At 51.4% G+C, this 21982-nt stretch overlaps 1 protein-coding gene across 17 annotated transcripts in view; it reads right to left on the minus strand.

Moving 5' to 3' along the window:
* NFASC (neurofascin) overlaps nt 1–21982 on the minus strand; it is a 181458-nt gene that overhangs the window by 48723 nt on the left and 110753 nt on the right. For 8 of the 17 annotated variants that reach the window (XM_055334121.1, XM_055334125.1, XM_055334129.1 and 5 more), the window contains exons 4-12: nt 19439–19456; nt 18545–18650; nt 17265–17461; nt 16698–16820; nt 13425–13595; nt 9080–9130; nt 2680–2791; nt 2079–2263; nt 434–565 (exon numbers count right to left, since the gene is read on the minus strand). In XM_055334121.1, the coding sequence (XP_055190096.1) occupies nt 434–565; nt 2079–2263; nt 2680–2791; nt 9080–9130; nt 13425–13595; nt 16698–16820; nt 17265–17461; nt 18545–18650; nt 19439–19456 (1095 nt within the window). The remainder of the gene's footprint in view (nt 1–433; nt 566–2078; nt 2264–2679; nt 2792–9079; nt 9131–13424; nt 13596–16697; nt 16821–17264; nt 17462–18544; nt 18651–19438; nt 19457–21982) is intronic. The other 9 variants (XM_055334135.1, XM_055334132.1, XM_055334131.1 and 6 more) reach the window with 3 other exon arrangements.

The following is a 21982-nucleotide window of genomic DNA, read 5'->3' on the forward strand; positions in this document are numbered from 1 at the left end:
ATTTTGCCCTCCACAGAGAGTGAGGCCTGGGTCACCAACGGTAGTGGGTTACTGGGCTCTGCTCTACCTTCCAAGCCCCATCACCACTCAGAGGCTGGCTCTCCGCAGATGCAGACCCAGTCTCCAGACCTTCAAGTGGGCTGTGCGGTTGTTTAGGGCAGAATGCAAGATTCAAGAAAAACCCAAGGGAGTTTTATGCTCCCTAAATATGGGAACATAACCACAGGTTTCCTGTTCTCTCACACACAGATGAGGCAGTTTTCTTGCCTCTTGATGTCCAAAGATCTGGGATGCTCCAGAAGCAGGAGCCAAGGGGTTATTCTTGAACCTCATTCTGGTACACCTGGGGCTGGCCCACAGGGATGGGGGGGGGATCTGGAGCCTCTGATAGGAGACACAGCAGAGCCAGGTGGGACCATGACTTGTTACTTACATTGCAGCGGTTCCCCATTTACCATCCACTGGACAGTGGGCTTGGGGTTCCCATTGGCTCGACACACCAGTCTCCCGTCCTCCCCGGGAGCCAGGATAAGGTTCTTGGGTTCGTCCAGCCAGTAGGGAGCAGCTGGAAGGCAAGCAGAGCACAGGCAGTGGAGTTAGATGGCACGGGGCAGGCAGGAGACACCAGACCGGCTCCCACTAGGAAGGCAGGAGCCCCTGAGTGCCAGCTCCAAGGCCTCACCACCTGCCCAGGGCTCCTCCTCATGGGATGACTCAGCCCTGCCTGCCTGGGGCTGACGTGGCACCACATGCTGCCCGCTCTATTTTGAGTTCACAGAACAATAGTTTTAAACTAGGGCTGCTCGTTAGAATCCTCTGAAGAGCTTTTAACAAACATGGACACTGGGGCCTATCTTAGACCTACTAAATCAGAATTCTCAGGGGAGGCTTGGACAGAGGACGCCTTTAGAACCCCATGGGTATTCACGATGTACACGCAAGGGCTCCAGCCACGCAGGGGGTAAAGTGCGCCCGGGGTCGGCCTGTGTGGATTCTGTTGCTATTGCTGTGAGATCAGACCGTTTAGAAAAGGCCTCATATTCATTCTTAGGCACTGGGCTTTGGGTAGAGTAGAGCTGGCTATCCCTTCCAATTGTGAATATGTGGATATGCGGATTTTTTCCCTGAGAAGTTCCTTTGGATCAGATTCTCAAACATCTTGACACCCCCCAAAACGGTTAAGAACCCCTGGTTTGGCAGCCTTGGTGGCTCAGCGGTTTAGCGCCGCCTTCAGCCCAGGGCCTGATCCTGGAGACCGGGGATCGGGTCCCACATCGGGCTCCCTGCACGGAGCCTGCTTCCCCCTCTGCCTGTGTCTGTGCCTCTCTCTCTCTCATGAATAAATAAATAAAATCTTAAAAAAAAAAAAAAAGAACCCCTGGTTTGAGTGTAGTACTGAAACCAAAGTCATAAAATTAACTGAGCGTGTGTTTCAAAAGTTCTTGCACCGTTGGCATTAGACCTTATCTGTCCCAATCATCCTGCCAGCCCCAGGCTGAGAAGTGACTGGTGTACCCCACCACCTGTGGTTGGGACACGTAAAGGCACGTGCTCTACTGCCTGCAACAGCTCAGATGGGCCATCTATGCTTTGGAAGGGAGTGAGGTGATTTTTTAAAAAATAATTTGTGCCATGATAACCTCCCATTTTAAAGAAAGAACCATGCACAAGTACACAGCACAGGGCTAAGACGACACACCGTGAACTGGAATGCAAAATGAAAGAAAGGCATGGTGTGAAATACGAATGGCCCATTGGGGTAAATTCACCTGCGGAGGGAGCCCCAGGCACAGCAAAAAATTGGGGGATGGTCAGGATGGATCTCCTGCCCCTCATACCCAGCAAGCCTACACACACACACACACACACACACACACACACACGCGCGCGCGCGCACACACACACAGGGGAGGGGGGTGACGCTATCCCTGGCAGATCACTGTTGCCACTAACCAGTGTGTTATTGGGTCTCCCGTACTCACCCAGGCCCCCCTCCCCACATCCCCCTGCAGAGTGAAAGGTGGTTGTGGTGTGTAGGGTTGGCAAAATCATCATAATGAGAAATACACACAACGTACCCTTTACTCTCACCGAGATCGTGTGCCGGATGCTGCCCATCTTGTTGGAGGCCAGGCAGAAATACTCCCCAGAGTCTTCCTCGGAGACGTTGGTGATACGCAGAGCCTTGTTAAAGTTCTCAAACTTGGCCTTGTCAGATGGGAGGTCCCCACCTTTCTTGTACCATGCGATGTCTGGCGTGGGGCTGGGAGGGGGGCCAAGTGGGAAATGGGGACATATCACCAGCTGCGACCCTGCTGTTCTTCTACAGAGCTGGAGGCACCCAGGTGTCCTTGAAGTGTACTTGGGGCCCAGAAGGATGCATGCCCTCTGACAGCAGATCTTTCCTGTACAGAGGGGATGCTAGGCCACACAGCACTGAGGGACTAATGTAAAGTCACCCGGGGTTCTAGCACATGCCAGACACCTACCCACCTCCTTTCCTTGTTACCCATAAAAGAGACAGCCAGAATGGGAGGGAAATGATGATGTTTTGCAGAGGCCTTGCTAGGGCCTGTTTCTGACTCTGCCCCCCAAACTGTGGCAAGGAGCGAACATGTGCAAATTCCTACTCCCCTCCTCCTGGGGAGTGACTAGAGTGGGGGTGTGGGCTGTACATACACCCCAGAGGCGATGCACTCCAGCAGAAGATCCGTGCCACGCAGCACCATCTGACTGCTCGCTGTGCCCTGGGGATACATGAAGCTGGGTGTCCTTTCTGCAACTCCTCGTGCTGAAATAGGACAGAAGATGCTCTCGTGAGCCTCCCGCCCAGGGCTGACCCAGCTAGGCCAAAGCGGTCAGGCTAGAAAGAAGTGTCATCACGCCCCTTACCCTTAGAGGCGCAAAGCCCCAGACCCTCCCAGCTGAACCTCCCCCCAAAGGGCCGGGGCAACATTAAGAGAGGTGTGTTAGGAAGCGCGGGGCTCCCTGGCCCCACTGGCACATGTGTGTGAGCGGCTCTAAATTTTTTTTTTTTTTTTTTTGAGCAGCTCTAAATTCTGAAAGGATCTGCTAAGAAGAGTCCAGCTTCCTCCCCGGTTCAGTAAACCCTTCCTTCCTGGGAAAGGAGGAGGAGGTTGCCTGAACAGCGAGTGGTTTACCCCCTGAGCATCCTGTGTTGGGACCCTAGAGACCAATGTGGTGGCCCCCCTGGAAGGCCGTCTCAGCAGCAGTGGATGAACGAGAAGGCGCATATTGGGGCCACAGGACAGATAACCTGCTCTTTGGGACCCTGGAGGCAAGGAGCTGGGATGAAGCCACGGAGACCCAGATGAACAGTCAGAGATGCAAGCAGCATTATTAATGGTTTAGCAGAGACATGGAGAGAATGAATGAGCAGAGATGACAGGAAATCACTCTGGGGCCAAGACCATTCTGCTTCCTCACTAATGACTCTAGAATGGGGCTGGGAGGAGAGTGTTAATTGGATGTGAGAGACTGGGGGAGGGGGAAGGGAGGGGGAGCGGGAAGTGGCAGCCAAGATGGAGGAGGTGATCTACAATTCAACTAGGCTGGAGCAGCCACGTCAGCAATCAGTGACATGCATGCAGGGTTTGATGGCCAGGTGGCTCACAGAGATCCACATGGCCAGGATGGCTGTTTGGCCATGGACGGGGTCATGCAAGTCTGGGCACACCCCCAGTACGGTGGACCCCACCTTACCTGCGCCTCACCTCTCCCGGGGAGCTTTGTGCACAGTTCTATGGAAATGGGTACGACGGAAGGGAGAAGAGCGAGGGTTTTCCAACCAGGAACCCCAAAGCAAAGGGAAGCCAGAGGAGGCACCCCTGCCCTAAGGCGTAGGGTCATAAACAAGAAGAGTTAAAGGTAGAAGCTGAGCCTACCCATGGGTGCAGTGGGTCTTAGACTTGGTTGGAGAAGTGAGAGGAGGAAGGCAGGCAGAGCTGCCAGGAGCTGGGAGTGGTCAGAGATGCCTGGAGTGGGAACAAAGGCATCTTCTTGGCTGGGGGCTGTTTAACGGGACCTGGCAGTGAGGACAGAGTGGCAGGGGAAACTCTTGTCTCTGTGACACCATTGACTCCTAAAGGAGCTTGTTGGACAGGCTGGTGCCAGGCTGGATCAGCAAAGCTCCTGTCTTAGAGGCACTCAGCGTCTCTCCATTAGGTATTGGGGAGTTCGTGTCACAGGGTTGGTGTCTACTTTATGCTTTTGTGAGGGGAAGAAATGACGAGACGTATACACAGTGAGGTGGCTGGCACAGTATGTGGCACATAGCAAGCGTTCAGTGTTTGTGGGATGAATGAATTCAAGGGAAGACGGGAACAAAAAAGAAGGCAACAGTTTACCCCATGTGTTATTTCTCTTCCTGTAAGATGTCCTCATGTGTCCCACCAGCACACACATATACAACAGCGGCTACTGAACAGGTTAATCCATTATGTGGTTAATCGGTTACCATCTAGGACTCCTGAAGCAGCCAGCTCTCAGTACCAAGGAAGCTTGACACCAAAGCAGCAGCTTCGTCCCACCCATTATCATGGAATCACCAAAACAGTCAAGATAACACAAGGTCAAGGGAACTATGAGAAGGATATTTCAGGGCAGGAGACTCTGGTGTCAGGTTGGTGACTCTTTCGAGGGCTGGGAGCCCTGGGACCATGTGAAAGAGGACCCAGCCCAGTTGGCATACTCCTTCCACACAGGAACAGAATCTGCAGAAACCAATCTGCCACCCTGTGGACATTTAATTCACACCATAGCATGCAGCACCATAAGCACACTTGACCAGCAAAGCATGAAGTACGGGAAGGAGGAGAAGCGAGCTGAGTCTCGCTGCGAGTGCCTTGACGTGCTGTAGCTGTGACCATAAAAAGGTTACAGCAGTACTTCATTTGTAGGATGTGGGCTAGCAACCATAGAATTATCCCAAAGGAAGAGAAGCTACTGGGAAACAAGCCAAAGTTCAAAAATATAGGGAAGAACATCCTAAAAGTCAGAAATAATAATCAGGGCTACCACTTGGTGAGCATTCATAATGGGCTGGGCCCATGCTAACAGCTCTCTCTAGACATCATAGTCATGCTCAATCTTTACAACAAACCTGGTATGTGGGGGGGGGGTACTACCTCCATTTTCAGCAGAGAGAACTGAGGCTCAAAGAAATCCATAGACTTGGCAAGGTCATCAGCCTGCTATGTCGCTATGTTTTGGATTGTGGAATATTTGGCACCAAAGTGTGTGCTCTGATAGCTATACTATATCGCCTCGTTAAAGATGAATACCCCATCTGTCCCTCCTGACAGCCAGCTCTGGGAGTATCAAACCAAAGAAAACCAAAATCCAAGGGCAAAAGAGGCAAAAGGGAAAGACCTAGCGTCTTAGTGAGCCGCTCTGGTGAGCCTCTTCCACTCAGCTAAGATTCTATCCCTCCTTGATGGCTATCAAATAAACTCAGGCCCATGCTAGAGAAAGAAGCTGGGCTGGGAATTAAGAGATTCCCAAGACATCCAAGAATCCATTTCCATGGATTCTTAAGGCCATGGAAAGCTTGAAGAGGAGTCAGGGTGACATGTGGTACCATTAAGGGATGATGGACCCAAATGGGGAGGTTATGAAGAAATGTGGTCAGCTGCAGCACGAGGTATTTATATAAAAAATGTATGAAGGATAATCCAGCTGGTGGCTTTGGGGGCCACTGCTCCCAAGGGAAGGTGGCTAATTTCTTTCCCAGGAGGTGACCCAGAAAGAATCTCCAAGACAAAGGTGATTACTCTCTAGGGCTCTATATGGTGGAGGATGACAGTCTCCTAGGGTGTGATCTTACATACCCTCCTAAGAGGTGGGGACTCAGCCTGTCCAGCCTGATGATGCTTCTCTCATTCTCCCCGATCTCCAGGGCTAGGGCTAGACCTAATAGCTGATCAAACTCCAAACCCAGATGCCAAAGCATCGGTGTATTCAGGAAGAGCTTCCAACCATGGGCCCCTCTGATCTCAAACCCAAGGACAATCTGTCCTTTCTGGCTCTCCTAAGCTGTGGCTCAAGAGTGGGATCATGGATTTCCAGGGAATCTGATTAGTAGGGAGACATCAAGAGATGACACTGCCTCAACCACCCCAGCTTTAAAGGTGATGAGAAAACGTCTTGCTTGACTCCTGCAAGAGGAAAGGTCAAGATTGCTGAAAACCTGAGTTGCTCCCATCTGTTAAGTAGTCTGGGTTAGCAGAAGAGAGTCCAACGTATCAGGTATATCTGAGAACCTCTGCCAAAAACAGCTTTTAGGGGCAGGTGAATCCCCCATTTGCTGCTTTCAAGTCTCATAATTAAGAACTCATGGGGCTGGCTGGATCTGTGGCATCTCATCCACCTGTCTGGCTCCAGGAATGGCTGCCCAAACAATCCCAGAAGACGAGAAAAACTCTCTGTCTAGCGACATTTGATACCTTCCACTGTCAGGAAGTCTCTTCCGTAAGTCTGACCCAAATCCCTTATCCAATAGTTGGAACTTTTTTTTTCTGATCCAGTTCTCAGCAGAGCTGATGATCTGAATAGCTTTCATTTTTCTAGCCTGCCCTAAAATTTCTCCCTCCACAGTACGTCCTTCCTATAACTGTGCTTGCTAAACAAGCAAGCTTCTCTTCAAGTTCTCTGTGTCCACCTTAATTAACTTCACTCAACACTAAAGTACTCCCTTCAATGCCAATAGTACCAATACTGTGTTAACACGAACGAATCAGATGCACGTTATCCTGGTTAATCTTCATGACAATACTTTGGGGTGGGTCATCTACCTATTTTACAGATGAGGAGATTAAAGTTTTCACACACTAAATGACTTGCCCAAGGCCACTCAGTGGCACCTCCTGTAGCCTGCATTTAATTCCAGGCTGCCTACCTCAGAATGCCCACTCTTCTCTTCCTTGTCTCCTTGCTGGGTGAATTCTACGTGGTAAGCTACAATCTCAGACCAGCTTCCCCCTGCCACTCAGCAGGTCAGGGGACATCTGGCATATGTTTAAAGGATACCAAACCACTGTAGAGATCACTAGAATAAAATGTAGTTATGGGGTGGCCCTACCGCTATAAGAGACACGCCGTATTTCAAGGCCAAGCAGACAGATCACTGGGCGTTTTTCACTGTGTTGTGTCTCTATGTCCAGCCCTGCACTTAGGAAGGACCTTATCTTCCTTCCTTTCCACTTTCTCTGTCTTTCTAGAAGCATTCACCTTGGTGTGCTTTGTTCAGCATATGTCTCACTTTGACTTTACATCCTTTCCAGCTGGCTTCATGCTTAGGTCAGCTTCATTCATCCTACCCTGGATTGAGAACGGGTCGATCTCCACGTGAGTTCTTGCAAAGTTTGCTTGGTTTCACAGCCCTGGATGTTTCTTAGAACTCCCACTCCTTCACTTATAGTCACATCTATAACTGGTCACGAAGTTTAACTGGCTGGAATCACTCAGACTTATCCCATTGATAAAACAATTCTACATGCATGTTCCCCTGAATGGTTTATCTGATACAAAGTGAGGTGCTTGGATCAGATGGTCTCTAAGGGACCTTCTGGCTCTGACATGCTCTAGCTTCAAGAATACTTCCATAATAGATTACCTGAAATCCAATTTAGAGAGAGGCACATTCCACACCAATATTCTGGCCGCTCTTGACACAATGGTGGTTGGGCCCCATTATTTTGAAAACAAACAATGCCCCGAATCCAACAAAGGTCCCCTGCTTCCTTGGGCAGTAAATCTCTCTGGCAGAGTCTCAGTGTGGCTCTAGCCGCCTGATGTCAAGTTAGAGCCGTTGCCTCTTTCCGGGGCTCTCACTCTCACTCTCTTCCCATCCCCCGCTCCAGACTGCGATCGTTGTTTATATTAGCACATCTCAGTGCAGACACTTCCTATCTATTTGAGCCCACAATGACACCCCTGGGGACCTGCAGCCTCAGCTTCTGAGGCATAAGTGATGATGGGGGCCAGCTGCCTCACCAAAGCCAGCAAATGACGTTCCCTCTGGCTGCTCAAGGAAAACAAGACATTCCCGAGCCATGGGGGGTGGGGGTGGCGGGGGGAGTGTGTGGGGGGCGGGGGTGGCTCAGGTGTGGAAATAGCTAATTACTCTACTACTCAGCCTGAGCAACCAGTTGTGTGATGAGTTAGAAATATGCCTCATGGGGGATCCCTGGGTGGCGCAGCGGTTTGGCGCCTGCCTTTGGCCCAGGGCGCGATCCTGGAGACCCGGGATCGAATCCCACGTCGGGCTCCCGGTGCATGGAGCCTGCTTCTCCCTCTGCCTATGTCTCTGCCTCTCTCTCTCTCTCTCTGTGACTATCAGAAAGAAAGAAAGAAAAGAAAGAAATATGCCTCATGGAAACTGTTCCACAACTTGCAAGTGTGTGGACTGGTGGGCACTGGATTTGCACACACTGCCAGAGCAGAGAAGCAACTGAGGCCAGGCATGGCTCATCTTCATTTATACTTACCTCAAAAGAGAACTCAGGGCTGGACTCTTATTCATATTTTCCAAAGGGATTTTAAAGAGACATGGGGCTTGTGAAGGGGTGCCCCCGGTAACTAAGGCAAGATTACAAGGCAGGCAGTTCACATCCAGACACTTAAGACTTAACTAGATATATCACAAAGCTTCCTTCGTGTACTCTAAACCTCCTCCTTCCTTTTCCCCCCTCACTGTGCAGACTCATCTATCCTCAGATACTCTCCATCCATCCACCACTGGGTCCTATGATTCCTGTGTTTCTACTGAACTCGCCAAGAAGCTCTTTTGACGTCTTGCCCTGGTCTGACCAACCTGTCCAGATCTCAGTGACTAGAGGCTTGCACGTGCTGGGAAACCACTACGTGGGCTACCTCAAACTCCCAAACTGGCCACTGTCCTCCGGGAGAGCAGTGTCTGGAAGGGGCCACCTCAGCACCCTGGTCTGGGCAACGGTCAGTCCTGACACCCCGAGTGAGTTAATGACACGGTATCAGTCAGGTTAGGAGAACTGGGGTTAGGACAGGCAAGGTTACTCCCAAGGTTACCACGGCGACTCACCACTGTACATGTCAGGGTGGTTTCTTAAGGACGAGTCATTATAGGGGTTGTCTGCAATAAACAAAAGAGGGTGAGCAAACAGGAGGCCACAGAGCGCTTGTGGAGGCATAAACAGGGGGCAAACAACAGAAATGCAAAGCCACGAAAACAACTGGTGTTTTTGCAAAGGAAAGACACGGCATATTTGGAAAGGAAATGTGCTTGGTGAAGAATAAGCAACATAAAACAACCCAAAAAAGGGAAGAAAAGGTTAAATCCTGCAAAAGAAGGCAATAATAAAAGAAATTTCTTTTTAATGAAAGAAATTAGGCTTGACCTTTAATGGCTTGATCCTACTGTGTTTCAAACAAATGAGATAAGGATTAGTGGCATCCCGTAGTAGTCTTTTGAACAACTTCCCATCAAAATCCTCAGTTCCCAGGACTCTGGATCAGGCCAGCTCCTGGGGTAGCTAAAGAGAAAGGAATGTGAGTGATCCCTGAGGAAAAGAGCAAAGCCCTCCTTGGGCAGAAACTAAGATGCAAAGGTGGGAGGCCAGGGAGAGAAGACAGTCCAAGAAATACAGTTCATAATTTGAGAGAGGACGACAGAGGGACTTTTGGCCGCGCCCAGCGATCATGTGCTAACCAGCAGCAAGCAGCCCTCCCCCACCTGACCAATGGGCACCATCCTGGTCTCTGAGATGCCTCCAGTGGCAGAAAGGCCTTCTTTTGAGGAGGCCAGAATTTCTCGGGAGGCAGAGAGATCCAGGCTGCGGTTCAGATTTTTGGAAGAGAAAGGGAGCCTGGGCAGGAGAGAGCGTATAATGGGCTAGAAGTCCAACACTTGGATGGGCAAGGCCCTCTGAGTGAGCTGGAGATTCAGAGCTCCTAGACTGGCTTGGGTTCTTCAGGAGCAGACTGGTGGCTTTGATTCCAGTGTTAGGTAATTAAGACCCCTGGGCATTTAATCCTTGGTGAAAGACAGTTTGGAATAAGGCACTTAAGCCTGCCAAGGCTAGGCTTTTCATTCTACCGCCATCCCTGTCTGGCTACTGGGTTCAAGTTTTGACAGTCCCCAAGGGGGTGAGGGGCGGGTACAGCCGACTGGAAGCCAAGCAGACAGCCCAGGGAAGCCAGGCTTGGTCCAAACGCTCGAGGGAGGAGACGCGCTGTGCCGGAATATTTGCATATTTGAAGACAGATCAACTGTTACAATTGATTGCAGAGGCTGTGCTCACTCTTTGCTGGGACCCGTAGTGTCTGGGTTCCCAAAAGTGCTTAACGCCCAGCCCAGTAGGGAGATCTGCTTTATCCAGAACTACCCCCTTAAGATGCGGTCTGTGGAAAGACAGAGCCTGTTTGAGAAGTCAGCCTGGGTTCATCTGGAGCAATGGGTGGGAACCAACCTGCAGTGGAATAAAGAGGCAGGGTGGCAGAGGGGAGGAGGGAATGAGGATGCACTCGAGGAGGGGGCATTCCTCTCTCTTGGGGGAGAACAAGGGCACACAGCTAAATGGGCCCTTTGGCTTCATACTCCGGAGCCCGCGTGCCACCAGGTGAAATACAACTGCTCTCTTTGCAGAGGAGCGATCCAAGCTTAGAAGTGATCTCACAGCTTGAGGATCCTCCAGCACATCTGAGAAATTCAGGGAGACTTTCTGACTCCTAAGAGTGTCACTTAGACAGCAGACATTAGGAGGAAGCAGAGTTAGTGCTCCTGTGTCTGGCTCAGGAGAGAATCCTTCTCCCTCACCATGGTCACCTCTTATTGTGGCAGAAGGCACCCAAAGGGGCCTGTTCTGGTCTGGACAAAGTGGGACAAGTACAACTCTGTTGGCCTGACTTCACTGTTGTCTTTGCATCCCAGAACAAATTTTAAAAATGGTTTCAGATCGCCCAGTGTTTTGTATTAGATACCTTCCCCCCGCCCCCCGCCCTTCCTTAAATGTAGGTAATGCAAAATCAGCCATGATGAGATTGGTTTCTTCCCCCAAGGAGCAAACTGTGATGGAAACCCGCGGTGAGGAGAGACTTTGAAGCTGTCCCAGCATGGCTGTTTTGCCTCCCACCCCCAGACCTGGTTCTGAAGGTACAAGAAAGAGCCTGTGTCCTTTCCAGGCAGGAAAGCAAAGAGAGCACAACTGTGCTATTTTAAGCAACTGTGCCCAATTCTGGGCTGGCTCAGATGCCCAGAACTTGCTCCTGGCCAAAGCTGCCCCTGGGAGAACTCCAGGAAGCAGACAGGGCTCTGTTCCCATCACCTGGGAGGGGCTGGGGGGAGGTTCTTGGCATTTGGAGGAGTTTTCAGTGGAGTAAGGGGACCCAGAAATAAAGAAGAAACAAACAGCCCTTACCTCCTCTGGTAGAGAAAAAGGTGTTTCTGGAAAGTCCAACTTCTAAATGTTGTTGATAATCTCTACTGCCTAGTTCCACAGAGGAAGGCTCTTTGCCACCTCCACCTCCCTGCCTCTAGCCTGTGTGACCTGGAGGGCCTTCATCCAGGACTGTGGAAGGTCACCTGACTCAGTCCCCAAACAGGTGCCTGACTTGAAGCATCACACTAGGTAGGCAGAGAGGAATCCAGGTGATGACACTAAGGCTGTCTGGGGGATCAGCTCGGTGAGCATCTTGCTTCATGCTCCAGCCTCCCTCACTGCCCAACACTGCCAGCCCCGTCCTGGCCCCGCAGGCCACTCTGAGGTCCTAGGCAGACCACACTGACCTCCCCAGCTCAGTCAGCTGGCAGGTTGCTGACGTGCACTAGACACTTCGGACAACCGACTTTCTCCTCCAGGGGTTCCTTCTGGGCCTGGGTCTGGAATAAGAAGGCCAGCAAGGGGGCGGCAGAGACCAAAGCTGGGTCCACTGCCAGGAGCACGTGGGGCTTACCCTGGGGTTTACCCTGGGGTTTCTGGCTATCCCGCTGGTTAGCAAACTGCGGGCTGCCTGACCCCAACTCCGGACAGTGTGTGGGGGAGCTGCAGAGCTGCTGAGAGTGCTGGAGGCAAGTAGATAGGGTTCAAGGAGAGAGAAAATGAAAGGTGGAAAGAAGAAAGGAAGCAGGATGGAGGGAAATAGGAAGGAAGTGAGAAAGCAAAGGGAAGACAATGAAAAGAAGAGAAAAAACTCTCACAGGGAGAAGAAATGAGAAGGAAACTGCTTCTTGTGGGTCTGCCTCGATGCTGGGTGGAAACAGAGTGGGGGCTGGGGTTCTCGGCACCACCAGCCTCCATCACTGGCAGGGGCTGCTGAGGAAAGAAGACCAGGCCACCAGCTGTCCTGAGGGAAAAGCCAGCTCCCTGTGCCTCTCCCCCATTCCCCCAGAGAGGCATGTGGGCTTGGGGAAGCCGGGGTTCAGGCTTTCTTCTCTAACTTGGGGCAGCTGCCAGTGTGGCCTTTGCATGGCCTCTCCTTTTGCGTGGCCTCTCCCACCACCACTGTCCCCTGTGTGGAATCCAGCATTCACAGCTGAGTCAGACAGACTGAGGTCTTTGGGGCAGGGGAAGCGCTCTCTAGAAGGCCTCTTACAAATCCACGGTGCAAACTAACACAGCCACTCTGAATTCAGTGTCCTAGGCTGGCTAAGGATTTGCAGCCAGAGCTTCAAGCCAGCAGATCCCCAACTGCGGGTCTGTGAACTGACAACTCAGTTCTCTCTTCTGCAGAGGGCCTGGTACCCACGCTATGCGGGGTCAGGAAATGCTGACTCCCTTTGGGACCAGCCAAACAGAATCAGGAAATAAAAAATGAAAGCACATACAACTAGATCATAAATCTGCAGCTTGAAAATGTTGTTATTCCAAGGGGTCCGGCATGTACATATCACGAATCAAACACAGTTCACGTTGTGGGGGGGGAGGGGTCCCTGCTGATTTGGACATTCTGTACTGTGGCATTTTGCTAGAAGTACAAACAACCAGATGGTGACTAGATAGAAAAGAAATCCTCCAGCTGTGTGCACGGAAGAGATGCCGGATGACCACACTGAACGCTGCGCTTCTCCGTCCCGTCCGTGCTGGTGTGTGTCCGGAGCACCTGGTGAGCTACCGGAGGACACGGAGGCAGGACCGTGGAGGCAGGCTCGACAGGCCTGGGACAGCGGCCAAGTGGGCCGGGTGGTTCAGCCTGACCCTGGAGCCTGAGAAGCACTGAGCAAGAGGAGGACCAATTCGAACTCAAGCCTTCAAGATCAAGAGAGGTTGATTAAGAGCTGCTGAAGTAGCTCGGGGACAATAAGCTGGAAGGATTTCTGGGTCAGCCTTAGTTAGGGACAAGGCTTCTCTCAGCCCCAGGTTCCTGGGGCTCCTTGGGCTCAGCGGGCTTCTGCCCCTGGCTCCCAGGCCCGGGCAGGGACCCGCACTTACTGGTGAGGACCTTGAGGGTGAACGCGTTCTTCTGCTGGATGGTGTGGGTGAAGTGGAAGCGCGCGTTGCAGCTGTAGTCTGTCTGCATATCCTGAAGCATCACGTTGGAGAAATACAGGTCACCGTTGTGGCCCTGAGAGACACGCTTGTCCTGAGTGATGGGCTCCATGGCTGTAAGGAAGCAGAGGTTTGGAGAGGGGTGAGCAGTCATGGTAACAGAAGTGATCATCGTGATAGGGCAGGTGATGGAGCACCTACAGAGCCCCGGGGTGGGGTGGGGGCAGGAGTTCATTATTTGGTCTCCTGCTCTCAACTCTAAGGTAGGGCTTATTTCCATTTGACAAATAAGAAAGCAGTGAATTTAAAGTGTCCTGGGTTGCAAAAACAGTGTGGGAAGAGGAGGATTTAGATTTAGACCTGTCTACCCACCATGCCCATACTTTTCTGGCTCCTGTTCATGTCACGAAAGCTCTGACTGGCCCTGAATGAGAGGGAGGGATCATAGCCCTTCAGATCTTTGACTCCTGATTTGGGATCATAGCTTCCCAAATCAGGAGTCAAATTCACTTGTTTTTCTTTTCTTTCTTTTTTTTTTTTTTTGAAGATTTTATTTTTATTCATGAGAGATACAGAGAGAGGCAGAGACAGGCAGGAGAAGCAGGCTCCCTGTGGGGACCTTGATGTGGGACTCTATCCTGGGACCCCAGGATCACAACCTGAGTCAAAGGCAGATGCTCAACCACTGAGCCACTGAGGCGTCCCATGGATTACACTTGTTTTCCTTTTTAAGCTCTCGCTCCCACCAGGAAAGAGAAAAGCACTACCAATTACAGTTGTAAGATACATACTAATCACTAATGCACACCATCAGTTTTAGGATGCTTTCTAATTTTAGGCATGTTAAAATATGAAAATGATGCTTTTCAGAATTAATGACATCACGGGAGTGGCTGAGGATAAGCACTACATTACCTATGATTTTTGAAGCATCAGATGTCATTTCAAATGACCAGGTGCCCGGGTTATTTGGTCTGTAAAAGCATACTTGTCAGGTTGACTATTTGTAGCTAACTCTTTCCTATTCCCCACAACTGTTTATTAAGTCACCATTTCTTAAAGCACAGGTTAATGATGTCAACTTTCCAATGACGGGAAGTTTCCAACTTTCCAATATCTTTCATCAAAGATATACTGCAGGCCTACTGTGTGCCAGACACTGTGCCTAGTATTGGTGAAAGAGAGATGAGTAAGACAGTTCCTGCCCTCAAGGAGCCTGCGGCTTAGTAGAAGAGGTGGTGGGTAAAGAAATCATCACTATACACTATGGTGAGTGGGAAGCCTGGGTAAGAAGAGGATGAGCGGAGGGGAAGAGCACGGAGTTCCTGCCCTGAGTTCAGACTTGGAGGCTGCATGACATTAGGCAGAAGAGACAGGGGCCCTAAGAGGTTTCTAAGCAGCAGGAACAGTGGGTGCTAAAGGTAAGAGCACACAGCCGGGGTAGGGGGTAGGAGAGGGGCCGGGGAGGCAGAGGGAACCAGATCAGGAAGGGAAAGATATCTGGACTTTGTCCGAGGTGATGGAGGAGCCAGTGAAGGGCCTGGAGCATATGAATGAAACGATCCGATATATGTTTTTAGAAAGATCAGGGAGGTGGTTACTGATGATTACTGCAGCCAGGGAAAAGCTGATAGTGGCCTGCACTGGGGAGATGCCAGTGATGATGGAAAGAGAAGGGTAATGAGATCTACTCAGGAGGCAGCACAGACATAAGCTGGTGACAGGCATGATGCAGGGGACAAGAGAGTCTGAATAGTTAGCGAACCAACCTACTCTCCAGCCTGTGGCCAGGCAGTCTTCCCCATGCATATGCACCAAAATGATGAAGAAGGAGACAATGGGTGAACACAAAGCCATACTCGCACTGCCAAACAGCTCACAACACTGCCTCCTTCAGGGATGGACGGTTGATGGATGCTAAGCAGGCAGGCAGGCAGATCTGTAGACTGACTGATGGGTGGACAGATGGGGAGCAGGTATGGAGAAGGGGGAGGGGAAGCCAGGAAGACACAGCTGGCAATGCTCCAGGTACCTTTATAACACACCCCCACTAATTCTGATTGAACATGGGAAGAAACTGAGGTCCTGAGTAAATGAGTCTCCATCCAAAATGAAACAGGACAAGCTCTCAGTGATGATACTCTGTCCGCTGGCTGCAAACATCCGGTTTCTCCATGTCTTCTTTATCAAAGGTTTCATTCCTATAGCTCCCTCTGTCCTATGAGGGCAGCACTTAGCAAATTCACACTGATCAGAGATTGAAAGGAGGCTTGGTGTCAACCCGCCTTTTTTTTTTTTTAATAATAAATTTATTTTTTATTGGTGTTCAATTTGCCAACATACAGAATAACACCCAGGGCTCATCCCATGAAGTGCCCACCTCGGTGCCTGCCACCCAGTCACTCTCACCCCCCGCCCTCCTCCCCTTCCACCACCCCTAGTTCGTTTCCCAGAGTTAGGAGTCTTCCATGTTCTGTCTCCCTTTCTGATATTTCCCACTTACTGTTTCTCCTTTCCCCTTTATTCCCTTTCACTATTTTTTATATTCCCCAAATGAATGAGACCGTATAATGTTTGTCCTTCTCCGATTGACTCATTTCACTCAGCATAACACCCTCCAGTTCCATCCACGTTGAGGCAAATGGTGGGTATTTGTCGTTTCTAATGGCTGAGTAATATTCCATTGTATACATAGACCACATCTTCTTTATCCATTCATCTTTCGATGGACACCGAGGCTCCTTCCACAGTTTGGCTATTGTGGACATGGCTGCTAGAAACATCGGGGTGCAGGTGTCCTGGTGTTTCATTGTATCTGTATCTTTGGGGCAAATCCCCAGCAGTGCAATTGCTGTCAACCTGCCTTTAATTGGCCTGTTGACCAACAGTTTCTCCTCTTCCTCCTCCTTTCCTTTTCTCTTGCTTTTCCTCTTCATCATCACAAATATTACTGAGCACTTACTGAGCATCTGGTTCTAAGAGCAAACTGAGGCCCCCAGAGATGTTAAGCATCTTGCTTTTGATTACACAGCCAATAGCTGCTGGGTTGGGAAAGGAGCCCGAGCAGCTTCGATGTTTTCTCAGCCACATGGCCCCTTACACCTGCTTCTCATGTGTCAAGGTCTTCCAACCTTGGGCAAACCCCTCCTATTTAACACACCCAACCGACTCCCTAAGATGAAAGTAGAAACCAAACACCAGGCCCCCAAGACTTACAGCTGCTCATCCAGAAGATGACCGGGGATGGAAGTCCGGGTGGAGGGTTGCACTGGAGTGTCAAGGGAGCACCTTCTTGAACCACGACTGGGTCTAGATTCTCCTTGGGCCACAGGGGAGACTCTGGGGAGAATCAGACAGAGGAGCATGAAATGAAGGTGATGGCTGGGGCCAGGGTAAGGAGCATGGTTCAAGGCAGGCATATAAGGAGGAAGGCCAAATGGGAGATCGAGGGAGAAGAGAGGGCCTGTGAGTCTAGGCGAGGTGCAGCAAGAGAGGAGAGGCATTCTGTCTATAGAAGCTCTCTCCAAAAGCTCCTCTCCGTCTTCTCCTCTCGTGTCCAGAGTGCCGGTGAGGTTGAGACTCTGCTTTGGAAGCCTCCTTTCTAAGGAATCTTTCTGAGTAGTGAGAGGTGTGCTCCTGCTCAGAGGTAGAACAGCAAGTAGGACATGCAGGGTGCCAAGGCACCAATTGGCCAAAGGTGGCCCTTCTAGAATGATCCTTTATGCTCCCTACCCACCATTCACTCGGGAGCAAGGCATACCAGTCCCACCCCACGTTACTCACTGGACACCTGCAGGCGGATCCTATTGGACAGGGCCGTGCCAAATTTGTTGCGGGCGAAGCACTGGTATTCCCCTTCATATTCTTCGGGCCGCCCACCACTACGGAAGTCGATCACCAGGGTCCCAGACTTTCTCCTCATTGACACCCGGGGGTCCTTGGCGATGTTGAAGAACCTGCTGTTTCGAGTCCAGTGGAAGCTGTGGACAGAGGGGGTGGAGAGAGCAGCAGGGGCGATGAAGAGGAAACAGGTGGGTGCTGGGCTCCAGGGAGAACCTCAGGGCCCTGGTCCCTGACCTGGTCCCGTAATCACACCTCCACACTAGTGCGTCCCCACCTTGGCTAAGTGGCAGAACGGGCTGGGAAGCCTGATAAAATGCAGAGTCCCAGGTAACAGCCAAGTGACTCTCTGGGGACAGGTTCCTGACATTAGTGCTTCTAACCAGCCAAGGCTGGGTACGGCTGTCGGCGATAGATACCCAGGTCACCACTGGGGGATTATGTTCTTTGCAGGAGTGGGCAGGGACTTTGATTTTTTTTAAAATCCAGAGTCAGCAGATGCTTCCACCCCAGGACATCCCAACCTCCGATTACGAATGCAAACCTGAATTCATATTTGACCCGAGCCAAGCACATTAGGTAGCTAACTCTGCTTCTCCTGTCTCCTTGTTTGATAACCGACTCTAAAACCAAAGCCCAATAATGGCCCTGGGTATCTGTGCCCTGCTCAGTCGGTGCAGAGTCTAAAGCAGGGCCACACATTATAGCCCAGGAGGGGCAGCTTTGAAGGGACCCGTAGCCTTCATAAAACTGATCCCAGAAGTGAAGACACTAGACTCTCCCTATGCTTCTGGGGGTGGGCATGTGCATCTGCAGCCACCCAGGATATAAGCTTAAAAGGTGACAAGGACAGTAGTGGCTGCTCAGGGTCACAGAATCATTGTCCCTGCAGAGAGAAGATGATGGGAAGACCAAACTTCAGAAGGCCTCACCTCTCCGGGTGGCCCTGCTTCTTCCACTTTGGGTGAGAGAGGCCCTGTTTGTGCTCAGGCTCCTGCAAACCGGCTGAGGGATGTGGCGGAAGAAGGCTGCCATACACTCGAGGTCCTGCCCTCCCTGGTTTCTCCTGACAAACACCCTGCATGGGGTCCTGTCATCTCTGCTCTGAATTTTTCAGCATCTTCAATCATCATCAGGGCCAAGGCAAGAGTGTGGTTTCAATTCCTCTTTGTCTGTGTGTGTGTGTGTGGGGGGGGCTTGGACTGACCTGCCAGCGCACTCACCTGGGGGCAGGGTTCCCCTTTGCTTCACACTCAATCAGGATGTTATCACGGGGATCCACGATGTGATCCTTCACTGACTGCTTGGTGATGGTTGGGGGCTGGGATACTGCAAGAGCACAGACAGTGGGTGGTCAGGGCTTTGGGGACCTGCCCGGGGCCCTGGCTTGGGGAATGGCTGAAAATAAGAGCTTCGAGAGCCACATGACAAGCAGGCAAGCAGGGGGTGGGCAGTGCCCCATTCCAGGGACCCAGCTCTTTAAACACGACCACAGGAAAGGGGGGTCATGGCAAGGACTGAGCATAAGAAAAATCCCTTTAAGACCTCACAGCATTCGCATGAGACACTTCTGTTTTACCCATTCTTATATCTCAACACTCAGTACAATGCTTTCTGCATGAGACTTCTTGACATATATTTGCTGAATGAATAAAGGAACATAAAGCAGCTAGCTTTCCAGAGCGCAGTGGCCATGATGGTTCACGGCCAGACTGTGGTGAGGCTGGAGCTCAGAGGCTTCAGTTCCTGGGGACTTGTCTGCTAGCTCCTCTCACTCCTGGTGTCCACCCCCAGTGCTCCTCATGGCGCTCCTATGCCAGCCAGCAGGGGATAGAGAGCAGCGGCTCTTTGTACCACCTACCCCTCTGCCTTTTCCAGCCATGGGATGCCCTGGGTGAGCCCCTTCCCTTCCTGTGTGGCAGGGGCCGCACCACAGGGACTCTGGTGTCAAAAAGCCCCAGCAGGCAGGGTGGAGTGATGGAGAAACACCCCCCCCCCCAGCCAGCCCGCCCGCCCGCCCGCCGTAACTCCTCACTCGGCCTTCTCCCCTGCTTCTTGCGGGCTTCCTACCTCCCAGAGGCTCAAGAGCAGAGAGGTGCTGGGCAGAGGGGACTTACGCTCATTCTGAATGCTTGCTGTTAGTTCCGACGGGTTAGCATTGGGAGGGGAGAGAAGAAGACATCGGTTATAGGTTATCGCATGTGACCACCTGCCGCAGGTTGCTCACGCCCCAGCCTGCAGGGAGCACCGAGGTCGGCCTGGGCCGGGCGCAGCGCCTGAGCTCTCTGCTCCCGGCTGTAGAGCTCGGTGGGACAGCCACACGGAGGCGTGGACAGGCCCAGGGAGCCCTGTGTGGAGAGCACCTCCACAGGGAGCGCAGACCATACAGCTGAGCAGAAAGACCAGCCTCTGACCAAACGTTGTCACCATGGAAGTCCAAATATTGCAAGTGACAGAGCTGCTTAAAAGAGGCCGGGCTCTGGGATCCCTGGGTGGCGCAGCGGTTTGGCGCCTGCCTTTGGCCCAGGGCGCGATCCTGGAGACCCGGGATCGAATCCCACATCGGGCTCCCGGTGCATGGAGCCTGCTTCTCCCTCTGCCTGTGTCTCTGCCTCTCTCTCTCTCTCTCTGTGACTATCATAATAATAAATAAATAAATAAATAAATAATAATAATAATAAAATAATAAAAAGAAAAGAGGCCGGGCTCTGAAGACATTGCCTATCCTGTCTAGATGCCATTGAGGAAAGCGGCTTCCTGGCCCGCGGCGTGTGGGGCTGAGAAGTCTGGGCAGCAGCTGATCTGAACCAGGGCTCCAGGGCACAGCCTCAAGGGCCCAGCATGGTCCCCAGGCTTCATTCCTCCCTCTGTACCTTCTTCTCTGTCACACATGCAAGCACCTTCCTGCCTATGCATCAGAAAATTCTAGAGATCGATGAATCACTGTCGCCCTGCTCATGGCAGAAGTACATTGCCCTGTGGAAATCCTTCTTCCAAACAACTACAGGGATGAAGCGGAGTCCACCACTCTTTTCTGTGCTTTTTACGGAAGGGATAAAGAGGTGGGCAGCCCAAATCTTCCCTAGCCCTCGTCTGAGACGTGCTCATGCCTGTGTACAGGTATATGTGCATGTTTGGGGTCGGGCTTCTCAAACTCTGACAAGAATATAAATCAGCTGGTGGGGGAGGGGAGGGGAGGGGAGGGGAGCTGGGTCTGGTTAAAATGCACGTTCTGACTGAGCAGATCCTACATTTCGACAAGCAGCCAAGTGGTGTTGATACTGGTGAACTGGGTACCACGCTTCAAACAGCAACACTTTCAACGGTGATATACTTTCTGGGGGAGAAGGTCCTGGTTAAAATTTGCAGAAAAGAGAACATGTGTTTCTGCCACTTTGTAAGAGGCCTTTTCTTTATGAGTCTAGAATGAGGTAATACGCCCATCTTATTTCACACCAAGTGCAGATGTCAGATAAGTGTTGGTGTTGCGGGCTGATTTGTTCCCAGTGGCCGCTTTCTGGGGAAGCCGAGGCTGCTGGTGAGCCAAGGTGACCTCGACACTTTCTGACCCAGCCACAGCAAGAAGAGGGGTTTAGGGGCCCAGAGAGGGGACACCGTGGAGAAGGCAGAGTGAAGGCAGGACCCAAGTGCCACAAGAGTCACGAGAGAGAAGACAGACATTAAAGAGGAAAGCCTGACTGGGGCAGGAATGAGTGCCCTGCTATACACACTGTCAGTAAGCGAAAGTCTTGAGAAAGATGCATGAAAGGGTTCAGAATGATTCTTTCACGTGGGCCAGGGTTGTGTGGCCTGCTGGGGCATTGAAGTGAAATTTTATCTGCTTTACCATTTGCCTGGGTACAGCCATGGCAGGAAATAGAAAGAAATGACAAGTCCTGGGGAAAAGCAGAAACCTGTGGTTTTTTAACACATGCTCCCTGGAGCTCCCCCATGGTGGCATCTTCATCCATATAAGAGTTTCCTACCAGGGGCCCAAGAAAGGCAATTCTGGAAAGCCAGTATGGTGAGGCATGTAGGACAGGTAGGGAGAAGGGGCCATTTTCAGGTAAGTAGGGTGGACACTGGATCTACTCCTTTTGACCATCAGGCCAGCAGTTTCTTCATCTCAAGACACAGTTGATGTCTCTTCGGTCTCCACACACAGTGGAGGGCTCTGTCCTTGCCCTGGCAGAGGCTCTGCTTGGCCCACATGGCCTTCAAGCCTCTCTTTTATAAAATCAAGGGCTGGCTCAATGGAAAAAGCCCTAGGCATTATCCAGGGAATCTCAGATTCTTAGAAGGGAAGCCACTCGGTTAAGGTCACATAGGAAATTTGCTGCAGAACTGGAATGAGAAACCAGCTCTCCTGTGGTCTGATCCAAAGCTCTTTTTGCAAATCCATCCTTGGCCAGAGACGTGGGTTGGTCAGGTGGGGCCCCAGCACTCTCTTCTCCTTGATATTCTGACAAAAGTCAGAGGCTGGATGCTGTCCCCAGGCCCGGGGCCTCTTGAGAGGTAATGACATCTGCAACCACCATATGCCACCAAGGAATTTATTACAGAGACAGAACCAACCCAGAAGACACGCCAGCACAGGGAGAGGACAGGGAGGACCGGCTGCCTGGGGATAAGGACAACGTACATAGTCCTGTGATCCTCAC

This window comes from Nyctereutes procyonoides, unplaced genomic scaffold (genome assembly GCF_905146905.1).
Source record: "Nyctereutes procyonoides isolate TBG_1078 unplaced genomic scaffold, NYPRO_anot_genome, whole genome shotgun sequence".
Lineage (NCBI taxonomy): Eukaryota > Metazoa > Chordata > Mammalia > Carnivora > Canidae > Nyctereutes > Nyctereutes procyonoides.